Here is a 24,348-nt window from a genome sequence, read left to right as displayed (position 1 = left end):
TGGTTGAAATACGTTTACAACATTTTATTTCAAAAAAAAAAAATATCTTAACCTATAACAGAGTGTAAACCGAATACCAATTACACAAATTCTCTGCATCTTCCTTTAACATCTGAATTTAACAGTGAATTCAGTCATACAAATTGAACCTGTTCATCGTCTGTTTCAAATCTTTAAAACTTTATACATTTTTGTTGTTATATGTTCACCATTTCTACATAATTCAGTTTCAAATTCAATTTTGTCTTATTCTTCATATGGTCCTTATTCTTGCTGTTGTTTTAAGATTTTCAATCACTTTCTATCCCTTTGCCTATTTATCTCCCCAATAATTAATCATTGGAAGTGTGACCTATTATTCCACATGAAATATAGAATCATTAAAGGACACATACAGGCAGAGACACCCACAATGACACATAAAATGAACAACTATCACTGTTAACAAGTGCAGTAAGTACTAAATTTCTGGAGGTGTTTAAATGGCCTATATCTAAACTTAGCTTAGCCATAGAGACTTAGCTGACAAATAATTGGAATTGTATGATTGGGATGGTGGCATCCACTCAAATGAGGTTCACATATTTAAGAAAAGTCAATTCTGAACTGGGATCCATTCATTTAATTGGTGGTACAGAATGAAATCATCAAGCTTATCTCATTTGTACTTCAGACAAAAAAGTCAACATTTCTGCATTTTTCTACCCATTCTGATGAGAGTGGTAGAAGAGAAGAACCATCCTCTCTTCTCCATCCACAGTCCAATTCTGCTGAGAGGATGTCAAGAAAAGCAAATGCTTCTTCTTCAAAGTCAAGAAAGAAGAAGATATCAACTGATTATTTATTTGAGAATTTCAAATCAGGATCATCAGGTGAAAAGGATGACCGAAGAATGAAATGAGACAGAAAGAGAGAAAAACTAGCAGATCAAAGAAATGATTCATTGTAAGAGAAACAGCTGAAACTTTAGAACTTAGGGTGGAATGGAGAGGCTCTAATTCTGTATATAAAATTTGACATACAGAAAAATTTGAGTCAAAGGAGATTTGTTGAAGCTTATTGGTAGAAGCTTCATCCTCGTTGCAGAGACGATGCCACCAATGAGAAACTCTCCTGGCTTGTAATAGTTCTCTGGATGCACCTCGTCTCTCTTCAGGTTCAGGATGCACTTGGCTCCGAGACTTGCCAGAATTTCCTGTGGCAGCAGAAGCAGCAGAAGCAGCAACATGACTTGCGTTCCTGATGGAGTCTCCAGCCTTCCTTTGAAGACACAGTGATAGGAAGAGGTGGAAGAAACCAAAGTCCTCTTCCAAGACAGAAGCTCCAAAGGTTTTGTAATCCTGACAGAGTCTGTACAAGCCGTCATATCTGCATCCCCTGCCTGTCATAAAAGCTTTCAAGGTTCTCCTGGGCATTTTATGCCCCCAAGATTTTCCAGGGCAAAGATATTACCCAACGAGGTGTTGATATGATGTCAAAGTGGAAGCCTGTTATGGCTGTGTTTGTGCGATATCTGAAAGCAATCCAAAATGTGTTTTGAGATTTAGCACCAAGAGATTAAATAAATCACTATGATTTGGATAATGGCAACAAGAAGAGACTTCATCTCTCCAAACTCTGAGTGAGTCAACAAGCAGGTGCCCAATGGGAGAAGTCACAAATGGGGTGAAACTCTGAAAACGAGACAAGAAGTGAGACAGGAGAACTTTCTCCCAAACATCTCATTCCTACCATTGCATCATTATTACAGCATTACAGTACTACAGCATCATGGCAGCTGCTCAGCTCTTAAAGTATTTCCCTGAAACATCCTTAGAAAAACTCTCCATACATTCCAGTCTCAAGAGAGAATTTTGGCTTGAGTCTGAAATGTTAATCCTCAATATGGATACAGCTGATTCTGGTTTGCCTTTGTTAAGAGATGGGTGGCTGTTTTTGTTCATATGACATTCTTTTCTCTTACAAAGTTCCAAACCAGAACAAAATCCCTGAAAATCACTTTTATTCATTATAGTTATCAAAAGTTTGTCTTTGGGTTCTACTGTTAGGACATTTCAATTTTGAAAAAAAAGTAGATATTTTTTCTTCATTAAAAAAAGGCATTATTTGTTTGTTAACAGAAGAAACAGATGACAATTTTGGTCAGGGACCAGTCTGTAAATTGAAAGAGAAAATACAGCAAAATATCTACAAGTTTAAAGATAAATCAATAAATAGGTAAAATTAGGATAGCATAACTTTTGTAGACAGAAAACCTATGAATCCTGTTCAACTGATCTAGGCGAGTAAACCTAACAAAATCCACCATCTTTAAAATTTTTCTAGTCCTGAAGCTGACCTGACCAAGGCCATTTTTGCAGCTTCAGTGTTGCCACGCTGGAGCTGAGGGTGTTGTGGCCCCGCCCTCTGAGCCTATCTCATCGGAGGAAGAAGGCTCTGAACATGAGGGAGAGGAGTCAGCCAGGCCTCCCTCTCCAGGCCCCTCCCCTCTGGCACTGTCTCAGGTGCCGGCCAAGGGAGAGGAGATTAGCCAGGAGCCAGGTGTCTTGGATGAGAGTGAGGAAGGAGAGATGTCATTCCTGGATGCATGTCAATGAAGGCATGATAAACGGTTGCAGCAGTTAAGGAGGCGTGCTAGGGATTAGAACTGAGTCACTGGACCACACCCCAGAGACTATATAAGAGAGGGTGGTGGCTGGTAAAACTCCGTGACGAACAAAAACTAACTCTGGCTAGTCACTTGAACAACGTCTGAAGCTGCCAAAGGGATATTGTTTTGCTGGACTATTTGCAATGCGTATGTAATTTTATGTTATCTGTTGCAGTAAAGCTCTTGGCAGACGGTGCTTATATTGTTGCCAAGTTTGAGATAACGACCTGTGTGCTTGCCAAGTACTTTCTTAACCCTCGGCTGGCTGTGTTTGTGTGTGTGTGTAGACGGGGACAGATCAGAGGGATAGGAAGGGGGGAACCTGATACCTTGGTTAAATGTGTGTGAAGAATTCATCAGAAAGTGGAAATGTGTTAAGGGAATAACTTTTTGGCATCCAACAGGGCCCAGGGCAAGGAAAGCACAGGGACATTCTTAGCATCCCCTCTATGAAACCATATCATCCTGTTGGACCAGAAAGCAGCCCTTCTCTCTGGCATCCCCTGTCTTGTGGAAGAGCCTCCCTGGAGATCTAGATGGCCCCAACTACCTCAAGATTAGGTCTATTGCTGTTATTGATGTTGATGTATCTTTAGTGATTGATTGATTGATTGATTGATTGATTGATTGATTGATTGATTCCTGGCATGAATAAGGAGCCTGGTGATGACTAAAGCACTGTTATTACTCTTATTAACATCAAGCTGTCTGCAATTACTGTAAGTTCAAATCTCACCAGGATCAAGCTTAACTCAGCCTTCCATCCTTTCTAAAGTAGGTAAAATGAGGACCCAGATTGTGGGGGCAATAAGCTGACTTTGTATAAATATACAAAAGTATGAAGGCTATTGTTTAACGCATTGTAAGCCACTCTGAGTCTCTGGAGAAGGGCGGCATATAAATCAAATTAAAATAAAATAAAATTTCCAAACTGCTTTGCACTCCTTCAACTATCATTCCCCCCTCCCAAATTTCCACCATAGAAGCCTATAGGTTTATTACCCAACTGCCCCCCTCTTTGATGGCAGGACACTTGTGAGGTGCCAAGCCAATAATTATAATCAATAATTAACTGTCACGGGTCTAAGAAACAATTTTATTATCAGTTCTCTACTTTTATCATTTCTTTAATGTTTAGATCTGGTCTCATGATAATAATGTAGCACTTGGGGAAGAAGATGCATCCCAAAAGCCCAGCACTGGAGGCCAAGATGGAGAAGACCTGCACAGCCACCATGGACTTTCCTTTGGTGCTCAGGTAGGTGGGCAGGAAAGAGACCCAGACGCTGCAGAAGACCAGCATGCTGAAGGAGATCAGTTTGGCTTCATTGAAGGCCTCAGGCAGGTTCCTGGCCACAAAAGCCACCACAAAGCAGACAGCAGCTAGGAAACCCATGTAGCCGAGGACAAGATAAAACATGGTAACAGAACCTTCATTGCATTGAAGAATGATTTCTCCAGGCTGGGAGTGCACGTCGGAATCAGGGAATGGGGGAAAAACTCCCAGCCATATGACACAGATGAAAATTTGAACACTAGAACAAGAAAGGATGATGGAGTTGGTCAAGCTCTTCCCCAACCATCTTCTCACCCTGTTTCCTGGTTTTGAGGCCAAGAAGGCCAGCACCACCGTGATTGTTTTGGACAACACAGAAGACACAGCTACTGAGAAGACAATGCTGAAAGCTGTTTGTTGGAGAAGACAGGGGGCTTTCCTTGGTTGGCCGATGAAGAGAAAGGAGGACAAAAAACAGAGCAGGAGGGAGATCAGGAGGATGAAGGAGAGGTCTCGGTTGTTGGCTTTGACAATGGGAGTTTCTAAGTATTTAAGGAATATGATTAAAACAAGGCCTGTGATTAGGAACAAGAGTAGAGCAAAGGACATAAGAATTATGCCCAGATGTTCTTCATAGGACAGGAAGGTTATTCTTTTTGGGATACATTTGACTCGATTCTTCTTTGGATATTGTTCATCTGGATATTTGGTGCATTTTTCAGTATCTGAGAAAACAAAGTAACATTTCTTTCATAGTCTTTGAAATTTCAAGAAAACCTTTAGATGAGATTTAATACTGAGAGACAGGAAAGCAGGGGTGAAATGCTCCCAGTTCGGACCGGATCGCCCAATCCGATGACTTCCAATGGCAAAACCTAAGTAATATTTCCCTTGAAATTGTCCCTTATTACTTCTGATATCAGGATTTTTTTGCACCAAAGTCATGTTTCTGTACTTCGGTTTTCAGACCATTATTGTGGTGAGATGGGAGAGCAAATAAATTGAATCAATCAATGAATAAATAAGCTCACATCAAATCAGTCATTATTATTTCATGTGAACTGAATGCCTTGGACCTCCTTCCTAAATTCTACTATCCTAGTGGGGTTAAAGAGAGACATGTATAACTATGGTCTCAGCTGATTAAAAACATTGCAGACTCTAGGCCTGCAATTTTGGGAGTCCCCTGACTCCAAGCAGGTCAAGATGAAGCTTATTTCTCATTGGGACCAAGAGGACTTCCATCCAGTCTTGATTCTATTTTATCAGATTGAGACCAAAGCTGAACTCAGGTCCTGGTCAACAGAATTGCCTTCAACTTTGATATTTGAAGACAAGAAATTAGTGTACCTGAAGCTATTAATATCAAAATCCTCAGTATATGAGGCCCTCTGTCACTGGTTTTATGGTGATAAAGAAGAGACATGAAATGGCAATGATTATTGTCCTAAATAATAATCACCCCAAATCTCATTTTGGATATAGCTGAATCATCTTACAACAGTATTCAGCATTATAGCATCAAAAGGATAACTTGGTCAATAGAAGAGAAGCCTCCCTATTTTCTAAGAAAATTATAAAAGTTTTACTCCACACATTCAATTCTCAGTGAAGGTTACCCCCCATTTTGACTAGGTTTAGCCCACTTGAAAAGGGTCCTAATTCTTTGGGAAAGTGAAAAAAACACATCACTATTTTCCCCACCTTGTTGAGCAACTTTAGCTGTGACAAAGCATCTTGGCTGATTATCAGTCGCTGCCTTTTGAAACTCCCCAATTCCTTGTCAATGGGATCCCCCTTGGGGGGAACCACCCTACTCAAGATCTTCAGATCTGCTGCTACATCTCCATTTTGATCCAAGAACACTTTCATCAGGAAAAGATTGAACAATTCCTTCTTCTTTAGAAATAGATGAAACTAGAATGGAAACATCCAGGAACTTTAAAAGCAGAAATCTTGGTTTCTTAATCTCTTTTTACATTTGAATCTTTCTTCTATGGTTGTTTAACTTGCAAATATTGTGAGTTGGCATGTGGCCACTCTCTTCAAAACTCAAGAACAAAGGTTCAGTAATATTTCTCAATCATACAGTATATTGACAAAAAGTATAGTGAGAAGATATAATTGGCAAAAATTGTCAATTACAAGAAACATTTTAAGGGGCTTCCGGTTGGCTCCACAGGACTTCGCTGAAGCTCCTCTGTGGGCACCCGATCCCCGGTTCCATAAAAGCCCCAGAACAGCCGAGAAACAGCTGTCTGGGGCTTGAAAACCCTCTCCCCAGGCAAAGGGGAGAGAGAAGAGCCGGCAGGTGGAGGTAGAGCCCCCCAAGTGCCCTAGGAGAAATCTTGGGTGCGAAGGGCGAGGGCTCCCTAGAAGTCTGCCAATCTGCTCCGGATCTGGGAAGACTCCTCTATTTAGCAGGGCTAGAAGCCGCGACCATCTCTGCTGACAACAAATGAGGGATTTTTAACACCTTTAATTGCTGCAGGCAGAACAAGCCAGGAGAAGTCAGACTGCAAGTATTTACACTTAACTCCAAAGTTTATAGCCTCCTTCAGAAGTAACAAGTTAGCAATTTGCACCAAAATGGCGATTGAAACCTGAAAGGGAGGGACGGAGAAAGGGAAAGATACAGAAAGTTTCATTTCCCTGGCAGCCTCTTGCCTGGAAAGAACTGTTGTGCTGAGAGAAGGAGGATTTTAAACGTTAATTTACGAATGGGAAAATTCTTTGACTTTGATGAACTTTTCTTTTTGGCTTCTGAATAAAATACAACTATCAATTTAAACTGAAAATGGCCTCAAAATCTGTAAAGACCGTTCCTATTAAAGGAACTGGGAGTGCTGGAAGCTCCCCAGCTCATACCCCTAGATTGCAAGCCTCTGCCCCTCTAACAGACCCACAGATTTTAACGTTTGAGATGATACAAGAAGCCCTACAAGCCACACAAAATAAAATTGCTACTGTGATTAATGAAAAAATTAATGAAACCAAGGAAAAAATTAATGAAACTAATGAAAAAATACAGGCTGTTTCAGATGAGATTTTAATTCGGAACCAGCAGATCAGAGATGATATACTATTGGCATTTAAATGTTTGGCAGGTGAGATTGAAATGGTGGAGGATAAAGTTGAAGAAATTAAGCAATCTACGGAAATTTTGGACAAAAAATTGGGAGAGACTCACAGCAGACTTGAGAGGGCTGAAGATGATGTAACGATGTTACAATATCGAGATATGGAATTTGCTTTAAGATTCAGAGGGGTGAAGGAGAATAAACAAGATAACTTGAAAGAAATGATGTCAGGCATTGGCACAGTTGCTGGGGGAGATGAAAACTGAGCTGGGCTGGCAGATTGACAAGGCATATCGTGTTAACTCTTGGGTGGCCAGACAGAAACACTTACCAAGAGACATTGTAATATATTTTACTACAAGGAGAGTACGCAATGAAATTTTACAGGCTACTGTTAAAAACAAGCTTCAGGTTGAAGGCCAGGAGGTGATGACAATGAAAGAAATCCCCCCCAAGATGTTGAGAGCGAGAAGGGAGTATGCTTTTCTGGTGAATGAGCTGAAAAAACGTCAATTACAGTACAGATGGGAGGTCCCAGCCGGTTTAGTGGTGACGTATTCTGGAGAGAGATATCGGCTTAATACAATATGGAAAGCAAGAGATTTTTACATCAATGTATTAAAGGCTGGGACACCCAAATCACCAGAAGGAAAAAGAAAGAAGGAAGTACTGGAAGGAGAGAGAGAAGAGCTACTGACAGTGGTTCAGGGGGGAGTTTTGACTGGTCAAGAAGAACCACTACAAATTCAGATGGCTGTTCAAGATGTGGATTTAATTGATATATTTGCAGAACCGAAGGATCAAAGACAGACCAGAGCAGCAACAGCTAAGCGTAAGGAAGAATTAAGATAGCAACAACAACAACAACAACAACAACAACAACAACAACTGCAGATAGCAACTCAAGAAACTACCAAAACAGAAGCTGTGAGAGGAGCAAGACCTAAAGGTCAAATGAGGTAAGATCATCAGAAATTGCTCCAAGGGCTTCAGAGGCCCAGAGATGGGAACTAGATTTTTGACCTGGAATGTCAATGGTTTGAATTCTCCACAGAAGAGAAGGAAAATATTTCACTATTTTAAACAATTTAAGAATGAAGTAACTTGTTTACAAGAGACTCATGTTAGGATACAAGATCAAAAATATTTGACAAATGCAAGATTAGGTACACATTACGTTGCAGCAGCATCAGAGAAGAAAAATTTTGATATATTTGAATAATAAATATAGAAAGAAACAGGGGGCAAAAAGAAAAGAATTAGAAGAGGAGATTAATAAACAGGAATGGGCTTTAATAGCCAATCCAACAGATAAGAAAATTAAAGAGGCAATTAATTTACTGAAGGGTCAATTTAATATGTTAATAGCAGATCAAGTGGCAACCAACTTACAATATTCAAAACATAATACTTTTTGTAATGCCAATAAACCAGGTAGGTAGTTGGCATATTTGTTAAGGAAAAAGCAGAAAGCAAGGACAATAGAGAAAATGAAATACAAGGGTAGGGAGGTTTATGAGCAAGAATTGATTAAAAAAGCATTTTTAGAGTTTTATTCAAGGCTGTATATTGGTGATAAAATTCAAGATATAGATATAGATAGATATCTGCAGAAAGAGAATATTTGTATAACTTCAAAAGAGCAGAGGGATACCTTAAATCAATTGATAACTTCCGAGGAAATTATGTTTGCAATTAAGCAGTTGAAAGTGGGTAAAGCTCCTGGAACGGATGGTTTGACAGCTATTTATTATAAAAGTTTACAGGAGGAAATGGTGGAACCACTGAAGGAATTATTCAATAATATATGACAGGGAGAAGAGGTACCTCCAACTTGGAAGACAGCATTTATATCGCTGATCCCAAAAGATGGGCAAGACTATACAGATCCTAAAAACTATAGGCGGATTTCACTTTTAAATACAGATTATAAGATTTTTGCTAAAATTGTAGCAAACAGATTAATGACAGTTATGCAGCAAATGATTCATCATGATCAAACTGGTTTTATAAATGGAAAACAAATGAAAAGTAATGTAAGGCAAATTGTTAATTTATTAGAGTATTTGGGAAGGAACAACCAGGTCCCCGCAGTGCTAGTTTTTTTGGACGCTGAAAAAGTTTTTGACAGATTGAATTGACAATTTTTATTAAAACTAATAGAAAGGATGCAATTTGGAGAACATTTTACACAATCTATTAAGGCAATATATCAAAAACAAACAGCGCAAATAATAATCAATGGTGGTTTAACAGATAATTTTAACACCACCCTGAGTCCCTTCGGGGAGAAGGGTGGGATATAAATTTAATAAATAAATAAATAAACAAAATAAATAAATAAATAAATAAATAAATAAATAAATAAATAAATAAATAATTTTAATATAGAAAAAGGAACAAGGCAAGGCTGTCCCTTGTCTCTGTTATTGTTTATTTTGACACTGGAAATTTTATTAAATAAAATACGTGGGACTGATATAATAAAGGGAATTAGAATTAGACGGCATGAATATAAGTTACGAGCATTTGCAGATGACTTGGTGGTTACCTTAGCCCAACCGGTACAATCGATTACAGCCTTGATGGATATAATCTGCTCATATGGACAAGTATCTGGTTTTAAAATAAATACAGCTAAAACAAAGATAATAGCTAAAAACATGGACAGAAGCCAGAAAGAAGAGATAGAAAGGTTAACAGGATTTGAAATAGTTAAGAAGGTTAAATATTTAGGGGGTTTATATTATGACTGCAAATATGAAATTATATCAACATAATTATGAACCGTTATGGCAAAAAATACAGAAAGAGAGGGAAAATTGGAAGAAATTGCAACTGTCTTTGCTGGGTAGGATAGCTGCTGTAAAAATGAATATCTTAACAAGATTCTTATTTCTTTTTCAAATGATACCTATACTTTAAAAAGATGAAAATTTGAAGGAATGGCAGAAGGGCATAAACAAGTTTGTGTGGGCAGGGAAGAAACCACGAGTTAATCAAAAGATAATGCAAGACACCCGAGAAAGAGGTGGTCTTAAAATGCCCAATTTAAGACTGTATTATGAAGCTGCTATCCTCTCAGCAATTACAGATTGGATAAATTTAATGGAGGAAGAGATACTGAATATTGAAGGATATGGTCTGGTCTACGGCTGGCATGCTTATCTATTGTATGACAAGAAAGTAGATAAGACTTTTAAAAGTCACATATTAAGAAATGCTCTACTGCGTGTCTGGAAAAAGTATAAATATAAACTAAAGGATAAGTTACCAATATGGACAGTACCCAGACACGCAATAGAGAATATAAATTTCGAGCAAAAGCAAGATAAGTTTACATATAAGGAACTCCTTTATAAGGAAGGAGTTAGATTACAATTAAAATCTATGGAGCAATTAAGAGAAGAAGGAAGTATTAAGACTTGGTTTCAGTATGGTCAGCTGCAGGCCAGATGGAGAGAGGATCAAAAAATTGGTATTTTGCAGCAGGATGAGAAGTTGATAAAGCAAATAAGAGATAAAGGTCAAATGCATATCAAAAAGTTGTATAATGTATTAGTGGAAATAGATTCGGAAACAGAGCTAGTCAAGGATTGTATGATAAAATGGGCACAAAACATAGGTGAACCAATAATGTTGGATACATGGGAAAAGATATGGGTTAGAAATGTAAGATTCACACAAGCTCAAAACTTAAGAGAGAACTTTTACAAAATGTTTTATAGATGGCATTTAGATCCAAAAAAACTAGCCTACATGTATCCAAATTTACAACCCAAGTGTTGGCGATGTGAAGATGCTATATATTTTCATATATGGTGGACATGTAAAAAAATTAAGGCTTTTTGGATAAAAATATGTTGGATTGCTTTAAGCAAAAACAAAGAAGGGAAGGAAGAGAACAAAGGAGCCTCTTTTAGCCTTGAGGAAAGACAAGGAAAAGAGCCATTTCAGTTTACAGGAGCTGAAAATCAGATGGAGTCTAGGAACATTTTTTTGAATATAGAAAATGGTTGTAGAAGGGAAGATGCAACGCTCTTCCAATAAGTACGAGATGTTGTACAGAAGCTTAAGATCTTAAACAAACAAGCTCAGAGAGCCCCAAAGACCCTGAAAAGGAATTTAGTTTGATGGATCCTTGATGGGACCCCATAGCTTCCATGGCTGCAGCCTTGGAGCCCCCAGCCTCTCTTCTCCCTTCTTCCTTCTCCTCTGCGGTTTGGATGCAGCTTTCAAGGCATGGGCCAGAATCTTAATGACACTGTAAATATGGCCGTCATTTGGGATCCACATCCTATTCTTTTCCTCTTGTGTCTCCAGTGGTGTTTTTTGGGTGCATCTTCTCCGGCCTTTGACAGAAAAGATCTGTTTTGAAACAGAACAGTGAAAATACTCAGCTTGAAATTCACGTTCCACAAAAAAATATCTTTTATAGGTATCATCATTGTTCCAACTCTTTTTCCACTGAAGAGAAAAGGTCCAAATACTATGGACATACTTGAGAAGCCTCTGCTTTTTCATTACATACTATCCAAGCATTGTCATGATCCAGACTTTCCCTTCAATGGGTCCTGGAAAACGCCTAAGGGTTAAATGGAAAGGAAGAATTCTGTCAAAAATGGAATCAAATCCTATGAAGTGAACAAAGACATTGACTTGTTTCCACTTAAAGATGGCATCCCTGAGGGCTCCTGTATTTCCAGTCTCTGAGAATTGTTGTGATATAACAACACAAATTCCATTCCTGACAAGCATAGGAGTAAAAGTCCTCATGAAATTCTCTCCCTTCTCTGTGTCCGAAGCAAAGAGACCAATCAAGGTCCATCCAAAATGGAGGAGCAGTTGGACAATTCCTGGATATTGGACCGTTTCTTTGGGGAGCATCGAATGGGAAAAAGGGAATTGACTTTTATCACTCAGATCATCTGAAGCAATTTTATTACTGATCTGAAAAAAGTAGATTTTTTTTTAAAAAAAGAAATAAATAAGTAAAACGGAATAAACATTAAGAATAAAAATAGTATTTTTTCAATCATCCCCGAATCTACCAGAATCAGATCATATAAGAGAAGCTCAATTTAACTTATTTCCTCCAAAAAAGCAGCATATTATATATAATTGTTGGATTCTGATCACACAGGAAATATATTGATTTAACATTAGGATCCCAATAGATCATTTCTCGAAAGTTGTCAGAGTTTGTTGCAGAAATTAAATCCAGAAAGCACACACAGCAGTCGTGGGTTTCAAAATTTTTTATTACCGGTTCTGTGGGCGTGGCTTGGTGGGTGTGGCAGGAGAAGGATACTGTAAAATATCAATTCCCTCCCCACTCCAGGGAAAGATTACTGCAAAATACCCATTCCCTCCCAACTCCAGAGGAAGTCTCCATTCCCTCCTGGGGGAAAGAAACTGCCAAATCTCCATTCCCACCCCAGTCTGGGGCCAACCAGAGGTGGTATTCTCCGAACTACTCAAAATTTCCGCTACAGGTTCTCCAGAACCTGTCAGAACCTGCTGGATTTCACCCTTGATCTTGCTCCCTTCCTTCCCACACCTGTCAATTTTAAACCAATGTTAGTGCTACTATTTATCATTTTAATCTTTTATTTTCTTTTGACTTGAATATAACTTGCCTAGAGTCATCCCTAGCCAAGATGGGCAGCATGTAAATTAAACAAACAAACATACATACATTAAATTATCAAAGCCCGTTAATCAAGCCTACTAAATGACATTTTTGAAAAACAATAGATTTGTAAAAGTCATTTTTTGTATTTTATTTTGACATCAAATGTTCTTTGGTATTCAGATCTGGCCTAAAAATAATAATGTAGCATTTAGGGAAGAATATGCAGCCCAGCAGTCCAGCACTGGAGGCCAAGATGGAGAAGACCTGAACAGCCACCATGTTCTTCCCTTTGGTGCTCAGGTAGGCAGGCACAAAGGACACCCAGACACTGCAGAAGACCAGCATGCTGAAGGAGATCAGCTTGGCTTCATTGAAGGCCCCAGGGAGATTCCTGGCCAGAAAAGCCACCGTGAAGCAGACAGCAGACAGGAAGCCCATGTACCCAAGGGCAACATAAAACATGGCGACAGAACCTTCATTGCATTGTAGGATGATTTCTCTAAGTTGGGAGTTCATGTCAGAGTCAGGGAATGGGGGGAAAGTGCTCAACCAGATGCTGCAGATGACAACTTGAAGGCCAGAACAAGAAAAGACAATGGAGTTGGCCAAGCTCTTCCCCAACCATCTCTGCACTTTATTCCCTGGTTTTGTGGCCAAGAAGGCTAACACCACTGTGATGGTTTTGGCCAAGATTGAAGAAATGGCAAGTGAGAAGACAATGCTGAAGGCTGTTTGTCTGAGGAGGCAGGTCACCTTCCTTGGCCGGCCAATGAACAGGAAGGAAGTCAAAATGGAAAGCAGGAGGGAGACCAGGAGCATGTAGGAGAGGTCCCGGTTGTTGGCTTTGACAATTGGTGTTTCCATGAATTTAATGAAGATCCCCAAGCCAAAGCCTGTGGTTAAAGAGAGGAACAAGGCAATGGAAGTCAGGATAATCCCCAGATTTTCCTTATAAGAAAGATAATTTTTAATCTTGGGGATACAGTGAACTCGATTGATGTTTGGATGTTGATCTTCTGGACATTTGATACATTCTTCTGCATCTGAAAAAGACAAGAGTAGGGTCTTCCTTTAACATGTCCTTTAATAAAATAGTCATGTCTGGGAAGAGGTCAGCCAATGAATAGGCATAGCAACTAAGACAGCCAATGGGAGCTGAAACTGTTTGGAGGCTGGGCGTGGCTGATAGTCTTTTAGTCAAATGCATTGTTTGGATAAACTTTTTTTTGGTGTGAATGGTTGTGTGTAGGTGAAACCAATATATTTCTTCATTTCTCTCCAGCTAGAACATCCTAATATTTCTTTTTCTTTTTTACTGTTACCATTTTATCAATGAACTTGTTGAGAGAGAAGAAGGAAGAAGAAAGGAAGCAGTTCCATCTTTTTATCTTTTCACTGCTAAGTCTCTTGAAAACTGAAGCCCAACCTTTTGTCAATGCTTTAAGGCACCAATACGATCCAGCCTATAGTGGAATTAAGTAAATATAATTGCTTAATGTAGCTAATGCTAGCTGAAATGAATAAATTCTACTTTTGCCATGGAGAAACCAACATCAGGTTTAGTGGCCCTTGAAGATGAGATGGATGTGGAGTGAGGACATCAAAATCTATTCCTCATTTTTTTTATTATCAGAAAGAGGAACATCTTCCAATAACATCAAGAAGGAAGTTTGGCTCAATCCCAATTCATGATTCCTCCCCTCCCCTCCCCTCCTCTACTCTCCTTTCCCCTCCTCTTCATGGACCATGACTTTGAAAATTGTTTTAAGAGGAGCCTCCAGCAGAATTTCTGCAATGTCAGACTCAGGAAGTATAAACCCAGGAGTCACCTGAGGCTGACCAAAAGAAGGCACCACCTGAACAGATGGAGCAGTCAAAGGATTATGACATAAGGCTACCAACTCTCTCTCTCCCCCCCTCCCCAACAGCAAGTAGAATGAAGCACACATCAACGACACTCTGTGAGACTTCTTTAGCATCCTTTGATTAAAGGCAGGTGGCTGCAACCTGAAACTCTGGCTGCCCAAAATACCATCAGATATGGACACATGCAAGAATCTGATCAATCCTCCTACAAAAATCCAATCAAAGTTCAAATATTATATTCTGGAATCTGGAAACTCTCACTATTCAGGGCAATGAAGTAAATAGAAATTTTAAATGTGTGGAAGATGTGTTGTAAAAGATAAAGAGCAAGAGATGTCACTATACTCAACCTTCACTTATCCTGTATCTTTATCCATGATCTCCATCCCTGTTTGCTTGCCATATATACAAGATTAATCTCCAAGATCTATTCTTATAATTCACTATGACATAAATGTATATCTTGATCAAGATTCAAAGAGTTGGGATCCACTCCCATCAAGCCTTTCAAAATGCATGTTGATAGAGAATCTCAGGATTTATGGTCCTCCCCAAAATTTCCCCCTTTCTCTTGCTGTCACCCACCTTCCATGGTGGAGATGGATCCTTCTGCACAAGGACGACAATTGTAGCAGCAGATGGGCTTCCCTTCCTGAGCCACCTTCATGAATCCAGGAGGACAGCTTTCCACACACCTGGAAGGAGGCAGGGGCTGGCCAGCAAGAGGGGAAAAATAACATCCACAACATGGATTATTTTATTTCCTAAAATAGATAAAAGAAAAAGTTTTGGGATCTCTAATTCTAGGTTTAGCTTTGCTAAATTCAAAGCCTCAAGATACTTAGAGCTCTTCAAACTGATGTGGTTGCTTGCTGTTTGCCTATTTATCTTCTCTTCTAATTTCTCTCCCACCACAATTTTATTTTAAATTCTCAATGTATCCACTGAAAAGAAAGTTGAATGGATTTCTGCTTTGATAAAATCGATCACTTTGTCCCATGATATAAATCTAGCTTCCTTGCAGAAGTTTAATGAACAGTTAACTGGAATAGTTAAGGATATTTTTCTCATAGACACCTGAACATCTAACGGGAAGATGTTTCCTCTCTGGAAGAACTGAGATGACACCCCAAGTCTGTCCCTGCTCCAATTCTGCAATCATCTTGGAAAGACCTTCATAAAGAGCCCAATAAAGTCTTTTCCTCACCTTGTTCAGCATCTCCATGTTTGAAATAGCATTCTGGTTCATCATCAACTTGAAATCCAACGATCCCACTCTTTCTAGACTCCCAACTGCCACTTTGTTAACAGAGAAATTGGAGTAAATCACCGTGTTCACAATGTCCAGATCTGCTACCAGCTTTCCATTCTCATCCAAATATACCCCATTGATGGAATTATTATGAAACTGAGAGGTTCGAAGGAAAGAATGAAGCTGGAATGGAAGAGAAAACAGGCAATGTTAAACAGGACATTTATTTATTTTTATTTATTTATCTAGTTTGTCAAACATGTATAAACAGGTACTGTATAAGTATAAATGTGCACGTGAATATAGGAAATGAGTACAAATAAATGGGGACAGTAGGACAGGGACGGTAGGCACATTGGTGTGCTCAGGCCTCCTCTTAGGAATGGGGTGAGGTCCACAGTAGACAGTTTAAGGTTAAAGTTTTGGGGGTTTGAGGATGTAACAATGGAATCAGGTAGAGCATTCCAGGCATTGATCACTCTGTTGCTGAAGTTGTATTTTCTGCAATCGAGTTTGGAGTTGTTTACCTTGTGTTTGTATCTATTGTTTGCCCCATGTATTATTGCAGTTGAAGCTGAAGTAGTCGTTGACAGGTAGGATGTTGTAGCAGACAATTTTTTGTACTATGCTTAGGTCAGACAGTAGGCTGCATAGTTCAAGGTTATCCAAGCCCAAAATTTTAAGCCTGGTGGCATAAGGTATTCTGTTGTGAGTAGAGGAGTGGAGTACTCTTCTCGTAAAATACCTCTGGACCCATTCAATTGTATTAATGTCCAATATATAGTGTGGATTCCAGGCAGATGAGCTGTATTCGAGGATTGGTCTGGCAAAGGTTTTGTATGTCCTAGTTTGCAGTATAGTGTTACCGGAGAAGAAGCTTCACAAAATTAGGGTTAACAACTCTTAATGTCTATTTGGCTATGCTGTTACAGTGACCTCTGGGGCTTAGATCGTTTAAGATGAGTACTCCTAAGTCCTTGACAGAGTGAGGGTCATCTACGAAGTCATATCCACCCAGCTTGTATTTGGTGTTCTGATATTTCTTGCCAATGTATAAGACAGTGAATTTGTTAGTTGGGATTTGGAGTTGCCAACTGTTCAACCATTCTGACACACAGTCAAGGTTGCTTTGTAGAGCAGCAAGTATTGTCGGTGAGGTTAAATAGTTTTATGTCATCAGCGAAGAGGATGCAGCTGTTTATAATATGATCACAAAGGTCATGTATGTAAAGCAGAAAGAGTGTGAGTCCTAAAATGCTGCCTTGGGGGACACCACTGTCAACTGGGGCAGGGTTTGATAGAGAGCTCCATATTTTGACTACTTGTTGCCTGTTTGACAGGAACATGGCTATCCACTTGTGAAAGGATCCGGAAATGCCATAAGAGGTTAGTTTTAACAGTAATTTGTCGTGTACCACTGAATCAAAGGCTTTGCAGAAGTCTATGTAAATTGCGTCTATTGCTTTAACCTGGTTGAGTTGTGTGGTCCAAATGTTTCTGCAGTGTAGGAGTTGCAGATTACAGGACAATTTTTTTCCTGAAAACAAACTGCTTGTTAGAGAGCAGGTTGTTTGTCTCTAAGTGGAGGGTGATGGATTGGTTTATAATTGATTCCATGACTTTACAGGTGACGCAACACAATGAGATTGGTCTGTAATTTTCAACTAGGCTGAGGTCTCCCTTTTTGAAGATAGGCATGACCGTGGCTAATGACCATAGATCATTAATAATTAATAATGACATAGAAATAATTAATAATTAATTAATAATGACATAGAAAGCTCTTTGCGAAAATTCCTCCATCTGAGCTGACATGAAGGATCTGTATGAGGAATCTAGAATAAAAATCTTGCTAGAAGGACCATGAATGATGTGGGAAATGAGAGCGAAGGATGTTCTTTATATCTTCCATTCCTAGTTGTCACTGCAAAATTTGGAAAACCAATGGGAAGTAACCAAAGCAAAGGAAACATCCAGTGTGAACTAATGAGGCCCAAAGTTAAAACCTTAAAGGAAATGGATGTTGTACGCAAGAACACAGAAGGAATTCTACCAATGAGGCCAAAATGAAATCAGATGCCCCACAAAGAAACAATGCCATAAACAGCCAGTTTACAGGTCAATGGACAGATAGGAAGAGAAAAATCTTTGCTCGCTTTGAGGATGAGTAAGGAGGCCTTTGCTTCACTAGTAGGTTGTGCTTATGAAACTCTGCATTGAGTTGAAGATGGGTCACTTGGCGTGGAGAAGAGACCCCAGATCTTCCCTTTGAAATATGATATCTTGTACCAGTTGAGGTCATCTCCTTCCAATGTTATGGAACATCTATGGACTATTTTATGGAACATTCTTCATTCTTGTGACTTTTTCTCAGTCCAACTCTTCATCTTCTCACTGGAGGTTGCTTAGCTTCTTAACCCAAAGAGGGTTCTCCATATGCTGCTGCTTGTTGAGATCTTTTGTTATCTGTGATTCTACAGAGAGTTTTGAGCCAGAGAAGAAAATCAAAAGGATTCTTAGCCAACGAATAAGATCCACTCTGGGTAAAGGCTACCCTGGAGCAAAAGGGCAGCCCAGGAAATGAGAGTGTCAGAGTTGTTGGACAGTTCAACATACACAGCACACTTTTTTAGACTTTGGGTCAAATGATAATGATCCTCATTGTAAGAAAAAGTATCCAAGAAGAAAGAGGTGGAAGAAAAAAGAAATTGGAAAAGAATTGAATAGGGTGAAATGAATTGCAGAAAAGACAGCAACGGAAAATTGGAATTTAATTTAATTATTTTTTCACAATACAATAAAATAAAACTATTGTCAGAATAGTTACAATTGTAACATTGATGCCCAAGTGCTGTGGAGAGCTATGCAATAGAAAATAAGTACCTGCCATGCCTTCAGCTTTGGAATTTTCACGTTTTTACCACCTTTAAATGTCCTCCTAGATCTGGATGAATACCCTGCGTTTAAGGCCCTTGCCACAGCCCAGATTGTGTTGTAGATGAAATAGTCATCCTCAGTCAGGATTAGATCCATCTCATCTTCCATGAGAGCTTCCAGATCTTCTCTCTGCCTGCACCATCTCCAGACTTTCACTGAAAAGGCGTCATTGTTGTAGGAACAAAGAAAGGAGGTCTCTACAAAGTGTCTCATAAAAGAATGAAGGTTCAAATGCCAAACATACTTTGTAATTTGGTTTTTCATCATAGGAAAGTAAAATATGCTATGGATGTATCGAACAGGAAAGTTTTTTGGGGAAAAATAAATAATAAAGTTCCAGCGGATTGTGATGATCAGGATTTTTCCTCTAGGAGGCTCCATAAGACTCGCAAATACCTGACCCAAAAGTGTAACACCTGCACTGAATGAAGTCAAGTCTGCACCATAAATAAAGACATTCATCTTTCTCCAGCTGCGGTATAAAGGCCAGTCTATATTCACAATCCAAGAAACTGGTGAAAAGGTTTGTGATAAAACTGGGCAGATGCCATTCCTGATCAGCAGGGAAGTCAACTTCCTCATGAACCTTTGTCCGTTCTCAGTGTCTGGAGCAAGGAGACCCACCAAGGTCCACCTGAAATGGAGGACCAGCTTCACCATCCCTGGGTACTGGGCTCCTTCAGCAGGGAGCATTGGGTAGAAGAAAGGATTTTCATCACTCACAACCTGGGAATCAAAACTGTGACTGATCTGGAAAGGGAAAAAAAGTTAACTTTATTTTTTGAATCCATTAAAACAACATCCAATTCTAATGGAGGAATTGTTCCACTCCTTGCAATGAAGAACCTTTTATAGGGAGTCTCTGGTTATTCTGCTCTTACATTACTTTTCTTTTCATTTCAGTGTAGCATTTGGCTGTTGCAAATATCCAGCAGAGATGCACAATCTGCATTACGAGTGTACCAAAGAGAGGATTGTCTGCTTTGATCCTTCTCTTCCATTTGATAGAACCTTCATCCTTTCTTCATGCAATTCCAATAATAGAACTTTGCTCTTCCATTACAACAGAGGATGTCTGGCTGTAAGTTGCATGTCTAAAAATGGTCTTCCCAACAAAGACACACCTGTGGGATTTTGTAGGTTCCCAACATGGTCAAAATCTGGAAGGAGATGTCAGTGTCAGCCCCTTCGAGGACAGCCACGGTGTTTCTCTGCCTTCCACAGCTGTAGTTGGGAACATTGGCCTCCCCCTCCGAAAGCAGGTCCAGCAAAGCCTCCGAGGTCATTTTTGCTCTGAAATAATTGTCATAGATATTGTATCCCAGGGTGACATTGAACAAAATGTTGGGATTCTTGTCGATCGCTTGGATTGCAAAAAGGAAGGATAGGATTTTCCAGTACTCTGTTAATGCTTTCCTGAAAGTATGAATGTATCAGGACATAATCAATGGAAGCAACATGTTATTTAACTGTTTTTTTCAACAATTGTATTTTTAATCCATCTAAAGCTGAGAGGTTTGGAGGCATTTGCAAATCTCCAAAAAAACAATGAAATATTAATCAAAAGAGGAAAGAAAAAATAGAGAAAGGAAGAAAAGTTCCAAGATTTTTTTAAAAAACAAATTTTTGATTTTCTTTTGAACAGACAATTTTTCATTTCTGCAAAATCTACATTTTCTAGTAGTCTAGTCCTCCACTGTGAGAATTCCATGATTTTTCCATCATTGTGTATTCAATAGTCTTGCTACAGTTATAATATCCACTATGAATCTTTTCCAATTCATTGCTCAGAAGTCCCAATAAAAAGGAATTCTGGTTTCTTCACAATTTTTAACCTTTCGAATTCTTTGCATTATTGTGTCAATTTGCATCTACAATTTCCTACGCATCCTATGCAGGGTGAACTTGTGAATTTCTCACAAATTCACCCTGCATGATAAAAATGTTTCCCCCATGCTTTTCACAATTCCTGCATTGGTTTGAGATATATTTCCACATTTTTGATACTTTATCTGGTGTCATATCATTTTGTTTTAAAATATCCTAAATTATAACAGCATGTAAACTGAATCTCTATTAACAAGTTAATAGAATAATAAAATTTAACCTGCTTATCTTCTGTTTCAAATCCTTAAAATTTTATACATTTTTCTTATTACATGTTTATCATTTGTATATAATTCAGTTTCAAATTCAGTTTTGGGTTACTCATCATATTGTCCTTATTATTGCTGTTGTATTAAGATTCCAGACTAACTTTCAATCTCTTTCTATCCATTTGCCTATTTATCTTCCCAATAATTAATAATTGGAAGTGTGACCTATAATTTCACATATAAGATTATATGAAATATATAATCTTTAAAGGACACATATAGACACAGGCACTCCCAATGACACATAAAATGAGCAGCTATGACTGTTAACAAATGCAGTTAGCGCTCAATTTTTGGAAGTGTTTCTATGGCTCAAATGTCCATAGTAGAGACTGAATTGACATCTAACTCATTGTATGATTAAGATTCTGGCATTTACTCAAGTGGGATTCACACATGTAAGAAACGTCAATTCTGACTGGGATCCATTCATTTAATTGGTGGTACAGAATGAAATTGTCAAGCTTATCTCATTTCTACTGCAAAGAAAATTTCAACATTTCTCCATTTTTCTACCCATGAGATTGACCTTATTGGGCATGAGAGTGTTAGAAGAGAAGAACCATCTTCTCTTCTTCATCCACAGTCCTGCTCTGCTGAGACAATGTCAAGAAAAGCAGATGCTTCTTCTTCAAAGTTAAGAAAATCGGAAGATCTCTACTGATTATTTATTTGAGAATTTCAAATCAAGTTCATCAGCTGAAAAGGATGAGCCAAGGATGAAATGAGACAGAAAGAGAGAAGAACTAGTAGAGCAAAGGGATCATTTATTGTAAGAGAGGTGACTGGAACTTTAGAACTTAGGGTGGAATGGAAAGGCTCTAATTCTGTGCAGGAACTTTGACATACTGAGAAATTTGAGTCAAAGGAGATTTGTTGAAGTTTAATGGTAGAAGCGCCATCCTTGTTCCAGAGATGATGCCACCAATGAGAAACTCTCCTGGCTTGTAATAGTTCTCTGGATGCACCTCGTCCCTCTTCAGAGTCTGGATGCATTTGGCTCTGAGACTTGCCAGAACTTTCTGAGGCAGCAGAAGCAGCAGAAGCAGCAACATGACTTCTGCTCCTGATGGAGTCTCTAATCTTTGAAGAAACAATTAAAGAAGAGCTGGAAGAATCCAAAGTCTTCTTCCAAGAGAAAAGCTCCAAAGGTTTCCTAATCAAGACAGAGTCCAGCCAAACCTTCAAATCTGAAGGGGAAGGGAGCAAATGCAACCTTGCCTGTCATAAAAGCCTTCAAGGTTTTCTCTTTCTCCAGAGTCCCCAAGATTTTTCAGTGCAAAGACATTAGCTAAAAAGGCTTTGATGTGATATCAAAATGGAAGCATGTTATGGCTGTGTTTGTATGATATCCAAAAGCAATCCAAAATGTCTTTTGAGATTTATCACCAAGAGAATAAATAAATCACTATGGTTTGGATAATGGCCACAAGGAGAGACATCATCTCTCTCTAAACTCTGAGCGAGTCAACAAGCAGGTGCCTAATGGGAGGAGTCACAAATGGGGAGAAACTCTGAAGATGAGACAAGGAGACAGGAGAACTTTCTCCCACACATCCCTTAGAAAATCTCTTGATGCATTCAACTCTCCAGAGAGAATTTTGAGATGAATCTGAAATGTCAATCCTCAATATGGACATAGTTGATCCTGTTTGTGGTGGACAAACTTCAATGTAAACATCAGACTCAAGCAACATGGAGGGGAACTTTCATCAGAAAAGTATAAACACTGACAGGACCTGATCCTGCTCAATAGGATACAAGTTTTGAGACCGGCAGCATCTATGTTCTCAAACCTACATTTCCCTCTCCCAGTCTGGAGTGATCATCCTGCAATGCAATGAAGGCTCTGTTTTCATGTTCTACATCACCCTCAGCTACTTGGGATTTCTGGCTTCCATCTGCTTCTCAGTGGCTTTCCTGGCCAGGAATCTCCCTGGGGCCTTCAATGAAGCCAAACTGATCTCCTTCATCATGTTGGTCTTCTGCAGTGTCTGGGTGACTTTTGTGTCCACTTACCTGAGCACCAAAGAAAAATACATGGTGGCTGTTCAGGTCTTCTCCATCTTGGCCTCCAGTGCTGGTCTGCTGGTCTGCATCTTCATCCCCAAGTGCTACATTATCATTCTGAAGCCAGACCTGAATACAAAAGAGCAACTTACCACAAGGAGAAATGTAGATATGTGAGACAGAAGAATTTGAAGTCTTAACATTTTCCAACATCCACATCAAGAAAATGGTCCAAACTGCTCTCCATGCATCAGTATATATATTGCTTGAAGTATTTAAAGGGTGTTTAAAATATATTGTCCCCAACCTTGTACAGTAAAATTCCCTAATGTCCACTGAGCTTTTTTGGATGCTTAAGGCACCATGTCTATCCAGTACCCTTAGCCTTCCTGAGGCCTGAGATGCCACATCCAGTTTTTTTAAACATGACTTGTGCAATGGGAATTTTGTTGATATGCCAGAAATATATAGTTGGTCAGGATCTCTAAAAGTTCTATTATTTTAAATGTGGCTTTTAGGGACAAAATTCTTTCAATCTCTTCCTGGGAGAGAGTCCAAGTCATCTTTCTGCAGCCATCTTCTCCAGTCTTCCTCTGAAAATTAGTTTTTGGAATTAGAAAAGTTAAATGTTTCATCTACAAACTGTTTTTTAAAAGCAGGAACGTCACTGAATTTTTTTTCTTCCAAAAAAGAGGATGGAAATATGACATTAATAGCATTCAATAGTGTGAGCTGCCTATTTCACAGAAAAAGAAAATTATTATAAAGATGGTAGTCGTTATGAAGAAGCAAGCAATTTCCCCTCTTGCAGATGAAAACTTGAGCCCAGGAAATGCTTCTCTTCTCTTTATTTACTGTCATTCCCCTCTTCCTACTGACACCTACAACATGGGAAGTATGCTGTAGAATAATATGGACATACCTGGGAGATTCTGCAGGTGGCCAACATGATGGCAGTCTGAGAAGAGATCTCAGTCTCAGTCCCTTCAAGAACATTGAAAAGGTCTTTCTTCCTTCCACGACTGTAGTTAGGAACATTGACCTTCCCAACTGAGAGCAGGTCCAGCACAGCATCCCAAGTTATTCTTAGGTTCAAATAATTGTCACTGAGATTGAAACCCAGGTGAATGTTGGGAAAAGTTGGAGAACCTGGTTGATCTAAGATGGCCTAAAGAAATGAGAGAACTTTCCAATAGTAGGTGGATTCTCTTCTGGAAATGTAGGAGCATCGTGCATTCCTCCTTCCTTTAACACATATAACACATATAACATCTATAACACATTTCATTTCTACTGGTACTTTTATTCTAAGAGGTAGTCCTTTGGGTTTGAAGAAGAAATGTTGTCCACTTTATCTGTGGATATCAAGTTGGCTGTACAGTCCCAGCCTGGAGGCTCAGAGTCTAGCACAAGAGGAGTGGGCACTGAAAGTCCATCGTTATATTAGCTGTGAGTGTTGTTCTGTGATGCCATACGTGATTTTCTA

At 39.0% G+C, this 24,348-nt stretch overlaps 1 protein-coding gene and 1 pseudogene across 1 annotated transcript; both read right to left on the bottom strand.

The window, feature by feature from the left end:
- Positions 1-3,914: 3,914 nt before the first annotated feature.
- On the bottom strand, positions 3,915-4,971 carry LOC139309802 (vomeronasal type-2 receptor 26-like; annotated as a pseudogene).
- A 7,817-nt stretch (positions 4,972-12,788) lies between these two features.
- LOC139309801 (vomeronasal type-2 receptor 26-like) lies at positions 12,789-22,894 on the bottom strand. Its single transcript, XM_070934007.1, has 7 exons — positions 22,872-22,894; positions 21,702-21,935; positions 19,821-20,112; positions 19,321-19,446; positions 15,715-15,942; positions 15,093-15,219; positions 12,789-13,684 (listed from the first exon to the last, which is right to left on the bottom strand). The coding sequence occupies exons 1-7, from the start codon at positions 22,892-22,894 to the stop codon at positions 12,789-12,791; spliced, it is 1,926 nt and encodes a 641-aa protein (XP_070790108.1).
- Positions 22,895-24,348: the final 1,454 nt, after the last annotated feature.

The sequence above is a fragment of the Pituophis catenifer genome, unplaced genomic scaffold (genome assembly GCF_029215685.1).
Source record: "Pituophis catenifer annectens isolate HBS135680 unplaced genomic scaffold, rPitCat1.0.hap2 SCAF_2, whole genome shotgun sequence".
NCBI lineage: Eukaryota > Metazoa > Chordata > Lepidosauria > Squamata > Colubridae > Pituophis > Pituophis catenifer.
Note: the sequence above shows the minus strand (reverse complement) of the source record. Positions and strands in the feature narration are given on the sequence as shown.

What these genes read in the sequence shown, in the direction of transcription:
- LOC139309801 (XM_070934007.1), bottom strand. Translation starts at nt 22,894, where the DNA reads ATGTATTTTTCTTTGGTGCTCAG. An exon ending in TCCATTTCAGGTGGACCTTG is followed by an intron (nt 15,943 to 19,320) that starts GTGGGTCTCCTT and finishes CTTCCATTCCAG; the next exon opens with CTTCATTCTTTCCTTCGAAC. An exon ending in ACATGGAGATGCTGAACAAG is followed by an intron (nt 15,220 to 15,714) that starts GTGAGGAAAAGA and finishes CTTGCTGGCCAG; the next exon opens with CCCCTGCCTCCTTCCAGGTG.